This window comes from Empidonax traillii, unplaced genomic scaffold, assembly GCF_003031625.1.
Source record: "Empidonax traillii isolate 1590-97213 ecotype Southwest subspecies unplaced genomic scaffold, ASM303162v1 scaffold395:size559319, whole genome shotgun sequence".
Taxonomy (NCBI): domain Eukaryota; kingdom Metazoa; phylum Chordata; class Aves; order Passeriformes; family Tyrannidae; genus Empidonax; species Empidonax traillii.
This window is the reverse complement of record NW_020955588.1, coordinates 502,402-512,078: the sequence shown is the minus strand read 5'-3', so window position 1 is coordinate 512,078 and position 9,677 is coordinate 502,402. Positions and strand designations below refer to the sequence as shown.

The window sequence follows — 9,677 nt, the reverse complement described above, 5'->3', positions numbered from 1 at the left end:
TTGTGTTTCTGCCCTTCCCCCTCTGCTGCCTCCGTGGCAGGGAATGCAGTTCTGTTTCATTTGCTTCCGATGCAACACTGTGTGCTCTGTGAGGAGGCAGGCAAGAAGCTGCCTGGCTGGAAATGTTTGTCTGGCTAATACCAGTCCCTTTCTTCCTAGTCTTCCTAACCTGAAGTCACCTCAGAAGAGCCCATCAGTGTCTGTGATGGGGGAAGGCTACTTGCTGAAGACTGATCAGAAACGGACTACGTCACTGCCAAAAGGGGAAACCCAGAGCAGCAAACCCAAGAAGAAGGTGCAATCATCAAAATGAGAGTGACACCCTTTGTGTCATGACTTCTTCCTGCTCAAGGTTTCCCAGCCTTCAGCAGAGACCTCCCCCGTTACTTTTCAACGCCCAAAACCCACCTCTACCTCATCTACCTAATAAACTGTGTTTCAGCGCACGAGTTTTTTCTCACTGATATTCTTCCAGTTCTCTCGTGCATTCCAAGGAGGGGAGTGAGCTGTGTGGTCCTTGGTTGTGAGCTGGGGCTCAGCCATCTCCAGGAAAGCAGGTGTGATCAGATATCACCCCCATTCCTCAGCAGGCTGCTCTGCTCTCTTAGGAATTCCCATTCCTTGGTCTTTGTGTAGTGGGTGCGATGGTGAAATGTCCCTTGGTCGTACCATGAACTCTGCATGGCTCGTGTGGGAGCAGCACTGACTGTACCAGGAACTCCAGTTGCTTGGCTAAAGGCTGGGCTGAAGGACAAGAGTGGCAATGATCAGTTATCCCCTGAGAGCCTTGGGGCACTCCCTACCTGAACCATAGCCTGAGAGGAGCGCTACCATTGCCTCAGTAATTATTACAGTCCAGCTTTCCTTGGGACTGGGAGGTTCAGCCTCCACTGTCCATTGCTCCATTTCCAACATCAGCCACTGTCCCAGAGCTCAGCTGGGTAAGACAGCCCATGTCAGCAACAGGCATAAGAGAAGGCTGTGTGGAGACCTCATAGCACCTTCCAGTACCTGGAGGGGCCTGCAGGGAAGCCAGAGAGGGACTCTTTGTCAGGAACTGCAGTGACAGGATAAGGAGTAATGGGTGCAAATTGAAAGAGACGACTTGTAGCTTAGATATTAGGAAGAAATTCTTTACTGTGAGGGTGGTGAGACACTGGCACAGGTTGCCCAGGGAGGTTGTGGATGCTCCAGACCTGGAAATCCCAAAATGCCAACTTGGATGGGCACTGAGCAGGCAGGTCTAGTGGCAGGTGTCCCTGCCCATGGCAGGGAGGTGCAACAAGAGGATCTTTGAGGTCCCTTCCAACCCCTTAACATCCCGTGAGTCCGTGAGTCTGGAAATGTTTGGGCAGAAATGCAGCACTTGGCCCGTCCCTCCGCCCCCGGGAGCTGCTGCAGTCCCGCCGGGGCTGAACTGGCTCGATGGAGCCGAGAGGCGTCAGCGCCGCATTTCCAGGGCAATGGGGCCCCGCGCTGGGCCAAGTGGGAATGGCGCCCCGGCACAGGGACACGGCCGGGAGCGGGAAAGGGAACGGGCCCGCGGTGTGCTGATGGGCGGCTCCGCCCGTGGGTGCCGGGGCGGGGCGGCGGGCCGGGCACGGCCGCTGCGGGGGAGCCGGGGATGGCGGCGGAGCGGGACGGGGAGCGGGACGGGCACCGAGCGCTCGGCCCGGGCACGGCCGGGCGGTCCCAGCGCTCCGCTCCGCTCGCCCCCGAGCAGGGGGTCAAGGAGAAGGCCCGGCGCCGCTTGAGGGAGTTCGATGTCGGGGACAAGTTCTCCCGCCTGCCGCTGGCCAAAGCTGCCGTGCTGCTGCCGCTGATGGTGCGGGGGGGGCGGCTGCACCTGCTGCTCACAGTGCGCTCCATGCAGGTACGGCCCGGGGGGCTCCGCGGGGCGCGGTCCTGCCCGGGGAACTCTCGCTGTGCGCTCTCCTGGGGTCTGCACAGCCCCTTCCCGACCCTCCCGCTCCCCCGGGGTCTGCACAGCCCTGTTCAGATCCTCCCGCTCCCCCGGGGTCNTTGGTTGTGTTTCTGCCCTTCCCCCTCTGCTGCCTCCGTGGCAGGGAATGCAGTTCTGTTTCATTTGCTTCCGATGCAACACTGTGTGCTCTGTGAGGAGGCAGGCAAGAAGCTGCCTGGCTGGAAATGTTTGTCTGGCTAATACCAGTCCCTTTCTTCCTAGTCTTCCTAACCTGAAGTCACCTCAGAAGAGCCCATCAGTGTCTGTGATGGGGGAAGGCTACTTGCCGAAGACTGATCAGAAACGGACTACGTCACTGCCAAAAGGGGAAACCCAGAGCAGCAAACCCAAGAAGAAGGTGCAATCATCAAAATGAGAGTGACACCCTTTGTGTCATGACTTCTTCCTGCTCAAGGTTTCCCAGCCTTCAGCAGAGACCTCCCCCGTTACTTTTCAACACCCAAAACCCACCTCTACCTCATCTACCTAATAAACTGTGTTTCAGCGCATGAGTTTTTTCTCACTGATATTCTTCCAGTTCTCTCGTGCATTCCAAGGAGGGGAGTGAGCTGTGTGGTCCTTGGTTGTGAGCTGGGGCTCAGCCATCTCCAGGGAAGCAGGTGTGATCAGATATCACCCCCATTCCTCCGCAGGCTGCTCTGTTCTCTTAGGAATTCCCATTCCTTGGTCTTTGTGTAGTGGGTGCGATGGTGAAATGTCCCTTGGTCGTACCATGAACTCTGCATGGCTCGTGTGGGAGCAGCACTGACTGTACCAGGAACTCCAGTTGCTTGGCTAAAGGCTGGGCTGAAGGACAAGAGTGGCAATGATCAGTTATCCCCTGAGAGCCTTGGGGCACTCCCTACCTGAACTATAGCCTGAGAGGAACGCTACCATTGCCTCAGTAATTATTACAGTCCAGCTTTCCTTGGGCCTGGAAGGTTCAGCCTCCACTGTCCATTGCTCTGTTTCCAACATCAGCCACTGTCCCAGAGCTCAGCTGGGTAAGACAGCCCATGTCAGCAACAGGCATAAGAGAAGGCTGTGTGGAGACCTCATAGCACCTTCCAGTACCTGGAGGGGCCTGCAGGGAAGCCGGAGAGGGACTCTTTGTCAGGAACTGCAGTGACAGGATAAGGAGTAATGGGTACAAATTGAAAGAGACGACTTGTAGCTTAGATATTAGGAAGAAATTCTTTACTGTGAGGGTGGTGAGACACTGGCACAGGTTGCCCAGGGAGGTTGTGGATGCTCCAGACCTGGAAATCCCAAAAAGCCAACTTGGATGGGCACTGAGCAGGCAGGTCTAGTGGCAGGTGTCCCTGCCCATGGCAGGGAGGTGCAACAAGAGGATCTTTGAGGTCCCTTCCAACCCCTTAACATCCCGTGAGTCCGTGATTCTGGAAATGTTTGGGCAGAAATTCAGCACTTGGCCCGTCCCTCCGCCCCCGGGAGCTGCTGCAGTCCCGCAGGGGCTGAACTGGCTCGATGGAGCCGAGAGGCGTCAGCGCCGCATTTCCAGGGCAATAGGGCCCCGCGCTGGGCCAAGTGGGAATGGCGCCCCGGCACAGGGACACGGCCGGGAGCGGGAAAGGGAACGGGCCCGCGGTGTGCTGATGGGCGGCTCCGCCCGTGGGTGCCGGGGCGGGGCGGCGGGCCGGGCACGGCCGCTGCGGGGGAGCCGGGGATGGCGGCGGAGCGGGACGGGGAGCGGGACGAGGAGCGGGACGGGCACCGAGCGCTCGGCCCGGGCACGGCCGGGCGGTCCCAGCGCTCCGCTCCGCTCGCCCCCGAGCAGGGGGTTAAGGAGAACGCCCGGCGCCGCTTGAGGGAGTTCGATGTCGGGGACAAGTTCTCCCGCCTGCCGCTGGCCAAAGCCGCCGTGCTGCTGCCGCTGATGGTGCGGGGGGGGCGGCTGCACCTGCTGCTCACAGTGCGCTCCATGCAGGTACGGCCCGGGGGGCTCCGCGGGGCGCGGTCCTGCCCGGGGAACCCTCGCTGTGCGCTCTCCTGGGGTCTGCACAGCCCTGTTCAGACCCTCCCGCTCCCCTGGGGTCTGCACAGCCCTGTTCAGATCCTCCCGCTCCCCCGGGGTCTGCACAGCCCTGTTCAGATCCTCCCGCTCCCCCGGGGTCTGCACAGCCCTGTTTAGACCCTCCCGCTCCCCTGGGGTCTGCACAGCCCCCTCTCGACTCATGTGTCCAAGGGCATGACCGTGTGTTTTTACGCCCCCGTGATTATGGTGTTTTCGTGCCAGAAACATGTCGGATCCCCGGAAACCCGTGACAGGAAAAGATCATTCCCAGAGCAGGAAAGGAAATGATTGTTTACGGTGACTTCGAGAAGAAAAGTGACAGAGCAGTGCAGCTTTTATTAATGAGAGTTTTCAGTCTGCAGTAAATACTTTGGGTCTTGCTTAGAAAGATCCAAATAATTACAGTTACGTGGCTGATAAACTCATTGAAAATGTGATTCTTTTACTGATCTTTGATGCACAAGCCTAACTGGAATGTACTTTAAAGTACATTATTTAAGTATGTCTTTCAGAAGTTCTTGCTCTTACTTGGAGTATTTTAATCTTGCTATTCAAGCTGTCTGTCTGGGTTCATCTGTCAGTTTCTTATACAAACAAGATGATGCAAAATGTAAACTTTGACATACTAAAGCAGAATTAATTACACAACGCTGTACGGATACAGTGTATTTTTGAGAGTGAGGGTTTATGGATCAGTTGGGGATAGGCTCAGGTTTTTCTTGTGTAGCTCTTGCTAAGGCATGTTTCTTCTGATCTGCAGCAACCTTAACCACCATTTTCATCAGCTTTGACTGAAACAGTAAATTAAACGTAAAGTGATGCTGCAATATCAACAAGTATCTGTGAGGATCCAAGAAGAAATATAAAACTTGTTATACTTAACAGTAATGCTCCTTTGCACTCCAGCTGAGAAGATCACCGGGGCAAGTGTGTTTTCCAGGAGGTAAAAGTGAAGCCAGTGATAAAGATGAAATTGCCACTGCTCTCCGAGAAGCTAAAGAAGAAGTGGGACTCCAGCCAGAGAAGGTGGAAGTCATCTGTAGGCTGATGCCTGGAATTGATAAGGTAAGTCAACATAGAATCAGAAAATAGGTTGGGTTGTTTTATTTTGCGGGGTTGAGAGTGACCTTTTCAAACCAAGAACCCCTGCTTCCTCAAGGGAAGAGGTTCTTTTTCTGTGTTTGGTATTTGTCAGACCAGCCTTGGGGCACCAGTTGGTGCTCTGGAGTACCAGAGCAACAGTGCTGTGCTGGTGAGAGTTTAGCAGAGAGCCATGAAGGCAGTAAGAGTGTTAGAGCACATGGATTACGAGGAGATGATGAGAGACGTGGCTTTGCTCAGCTTGAAAGCCAGCAGGGCATCTATCTGTTCTCTTCTCCTGGGTGATTGTAGAGAGGATGATACCAGACTTTTCTTGAGACAGTGGACAGCAGCAGCAGTGTGGAAGTTTGGATAAGGTGCAGTACTCTTTCCCATGAGGTTAGCCCCAGACCGGAGCAGATGCTCCTGACAGGCTGTATAACAGGGCTTCAGTGTCCTGCTGACACCTTCACAAGTTTCTCGCTCAGTGTCCTGCTGACACCAGGGCTGTGCATTGGGATTCCACAGGAAACTCCATCAGGGAGACTCCCGTAGGTGTCTTTGGAGTGTAGGTCTCTTTTTATAAATTAACAGGCTGCCAATTTCAATAACAATCTTCAGTGTTGCCTAAGATGGGTTTTCCCATAGCACAGAGGGGCTGCTGTTTCTAAAGACTGTTTTTGTTCTCCAGGTAACAGCTTATTACTATATTTTCTGTTTTTCTATCTGTTAGCAATATCTTCTCCCCATTAAAAACCAAAAGAACTGGTTTTGAAATTTCATTGCAAAATGCTTTATTTAAACTTCTTAAATTATAATTTCTGTGCAGATAACATTAAAGTCACGTAGCTCAGGGGCTCTGTGTAAAAAATGATCAAATTTTCAGTGTTTTCCAGCAAATTGCCTCAGTCAGTAGAAAAGATCATGTTGGTTGTGGACCTCAGAAATTTTACCTGTCAGAAGCTACTCTGTACAGAATTCCAGGGATTCTGACTCGGGTGGAGTCTCTCCAGCCTTACACTGAAGAGCACAAATGCTGTTTTGGTGTTACTCCTTTCTACTGATCTTTGTTAGCATGAACAAATAAAGCTAGCAACATATCTCAACGAATTTTGGTGTGCTCTTGATGGAAACTACTAGTTCAGTAGATTTTGCCTCCCTGTGGGAGAAGGGATTACATTTAAAATTAAAATGTCCATAACTAGGTGGTTTCAAAAAGTGTATGTGTTCTATAGCTAGATATGCTCTAATCGTATTTCTGTATCTATGGGAAAATATTTCTATATTCTAGGAAATTTCCTATATCCTAGGAAAATAGATACAGAAATATGATAAAGCATGGGTGATTTGGAAAATTTAGATTAAAATCAGAATTTGACGAAGAAAATAAGGAAGACCCATGAGAAAGCAAGCATGCTTTTTATTTCTGTAGCAGAGTGACAAGCCTTTTTAACTGCAATATGATTATACAGAATGAACTGAATATTTGTAAAATCATGTTTAACAAATACAAAAAGGTAATTTTAAACTGTTAAAATCAAATTACATAGCTTGCCATTAGAGGGACTTATAATTGCATTACGGTTAAGAATAGTTCATAGGCTTCTTTGCTCATTTTGCAACAGCTGATATGCTTTTAAAATAAAGAACATATTTACTTAGTACAAACCTAGTGCTTGAGGGTTTTGTTGACAGGGGTTTTTTATTGTTTCTTTTTCTCTCCTTTTAGATGAATCATTTGGTGACACCAGTTGTAGGATTTATAGAGGATACATTCCAGGCCACTCCTAATCCAGATGAAGTGAGCGAGGTTTTTGTTGTGCCTTTGGAGTACTTCATCAAGCCCTCAAAGTACAAGGCCTTGTCTTATAAAACCTCATCAGGTTTCGTAACTCTGATGCACTGCTTTATATATGATGACCAGGAACATAAAAAGTCATTCAAGATATGGGGACTTACTGCACACTTTGCTGTATTTCTTGCTCTTGTAATTTTTGGAGAGAGACCTACATTTGAAGTGGATTATGACCTTGACAGCTTGATTTCGTCCTCTGAGAATAACTTTATTAATTTGTATGCATCTATATATGAAGGAAAGAAGAGTAATCTATGACAAACTGATACAGCAATCAATTTATACTGAAGGAGGAAAAAGGGTTTTGTTTATTCCCATTGTACCTGTTATTTGTTTGAAAGTTACACTTGAAATTTTTCAGAATTGGGAACTTCTTAAAGCTTATTTCTAAATAATATTTTTCTGTTGACAATCCCTGACTAGATTAATATAATTTTTAATCTTTTTTAAAGTTGCCAAAGGCACACAGCATTTTTTATGAAACAGAGTTTTGGAAGGTCTGTTTCAGTTCCTGCCTCTGTTTTGTGTGGTCGGAGATACTTTCCATGGTTTGCCTTCTGTATAATGAGATAGTACTATTTTATCTAATTTGTGTCTCTTTGAGCCAGCATATGAAAGCTTTTGGGGGTCTGCCTGTCTTCTTACATGTGGCATACTACCTGTGGACAACGCAATGGGTACAGCCTGATGTGGCGTCTTTAAGCACTTAAAAAAACGCACAATAAAAATATCAAAGGTGTTGGGTGCTTTCACAGTCTTGTTTTGTTTTGCTTGGGCTTGTGGAGGGAAGAGGGTGGGATGATACATGTTTAATGAATCTTGCTCATACCATCACTTCTCGCAAGGAGATTCTGTAGGCTGTGGAAAACTTAGGAGAGAGGCCACCAGGAATGAACTTTGCTCCTCAGCATCTTGTTAGCATCCCTCACTCAGGAGTCATCTCCAGGAAAGACAAGTGGAGGTGAGTATTCACAAGGACAAAAATGCTGATGTGTAGTTGACTCTTCCTTCCCCAGGCACTTTAAGTTGGCTGTGACTTCAGCAAAATGCGTAATTTTTACAAATACAGGTTTCCCAAATGTGGTTTGAATAGCTCATTAAGATTTTCTAGGAAACCCAATTCTGAGATACATTTTAAGCTGCTCGTAATTGCATTCATAACATTCTTTGGCTGCTGTGCTAGGACAGTAGCATTTAGATACTGAAATTCCAGCTTGTGTTTGGCTGGTAAATGCAGCGTGACCTTCTACTGAAGAAGAGGAAGATGCTGGAGTTGCCCTCAGCTGACAGAAGTGTACCAAAACAAGGCTAAAGTCAATGCAAATCTTGCAAGGACTGAGTTTCCCGTTGCCTTCCATCCCTGTTTTGGCTGTGCCACCTGTACTATTTGTCTCTTCCCAGAGGTCATTCCGTGGCAGGTATTCTGCCTGAAACATTCTTTATGCTGTGGCATTATGGAAATACAAGATTGGCCATCAGAATATCGGTGTGGAAAAGGCCTCAAGAATTAGCCTGTTCCCTTGCCACCTAAAGATGGAATCAGATACATGATATTCTGATAAACACCTATTTTTTGATTAGGCTTCCCTGCCCTATCCATTGTGATCTCTTAGCCATGCTTCACGAAGTTTTTAACTGTAGCCAGGAGCACTTCTTGTCCTGTACACAGCACAGTGGTGAGCAGCTCATTGCCTTATTTACTTCCTGCTCTCCTGAAAACTACATCCCTTTGCCTTCCTGAGGCACCTTCAGAGTTAAATAATCAGATTCCCTCAGGTTTTTTTGTCACTCACATTTTCTGTATATCTCTTATGGGTTTTTTTCTGCTTTCCTGAATCTTCAGTAAACCTTCCTCCTCCATCAAATATGTGATAATCAAACCTGGCCACAGTATTCTGGTTCGCCATCTATTCGGGTTGGCCAGCACAGGAATTGCTTCACAGCTCGTTTTTATCCATCCCATTGTGATTGCTGTCAGTAAAGCTGCACTGTAACACTGATTCATGTTCCACTTCCCCTGAAGTTCCCTCATTCTTTTCTGAAAACACTGCCAGTTGTTTCTCCATTTGAACTTGGAGCATTCTGTATTTGAACAGTTGATTATTTACTCCTACCGAGCTCAGCACTTTGCATATGTCCTTACTAAATTCCACCCTGATTTTTTTCCAAACAGATTGCAATGAGCTGCCACCGTGTTTTTCAGACCTCTCCATTTTCCTGTTTCCCTCAAGTTTAAGGAGTAGATTTTCTGTTTCCTTTACAACTCGGAGTAAGCACACTCAGAGCAGGCCTCTGCAGAATCTCAGCTGGCAGTGCCACTTTGGCAGTTTATGGGAAAGAGTACATATTATTATTAATGTCCTCTATTAATTATATTTGATATCAGTTGACTTTCTAAGTTAAAAAAAGATTGGGGGTTTTTTGGCTAGTATGAAATCCTTGGAGAAGTAGTAGCCACATTTATGAAGAACAGCTTAATTTTTCATTATTAAAAAATTGTGAAATCATTAAAACATTCTTAAAAGCTTGATTTCAAACTCTTCATCATATTACTCATACCCTCACTGGTTCCTCTCAGTGCTAATGTGTGCAGGAAAAGTAAGTAATTAAAATAGGAACATTTTTAATTAAAATAGAGCAAAGCAATTAGACCTTTGATTAGTAAACAAAAGAGGTACCAAGAGACATAATTACTAACTTAGCATCCTCCTCTGCTCCCAGGCGACTTTTTTCTTTTTCATCTC

The 9,677-nt window shown here is 48.1% G+C and overlaps 1 protein-coding gene and 1 long non-coding RNA gene across 2 annotated transcripts in view; both read left to right on the top strand.

The window, feature by feature from the left end:
* Positions 1–446, top strand: part of LOC114062281 — a 1,816-nt gene extending 1,370 nt beyond the window's left edge. Inside the window, exon 2 of the long non-coding RNA XR_003572334.1 lies at positions 160–446. This is a non-coding gene — a long non-coding RNA (uncharacterized LOC114062281). The remainder of the gene's footprint in view (positions 1–159) is intronic.
* A 1,178-nt stretch (positions 447–1,624) lies between these two features.
* NUDT7 (nudix hydrolase 7) lies at positions 1,625–7,672 on the top strand. The gene is made up of 3 exons (XM_027893543.1): positions 1,625–1,873; positions 4,905–5,063; positions 6,808–7,672. Exons 1-3 carry the CDS (start codon positions 1,625–1,627, stop codon positions 7,189–7,191), a joined length of 792 nt encoding a protein of 263 aa, XP_027749344.1. The 3' UTR covers positions 7,192–7,672.
* Positions 7,673–9,677: the final 2,005 nt, after the last annotated feature.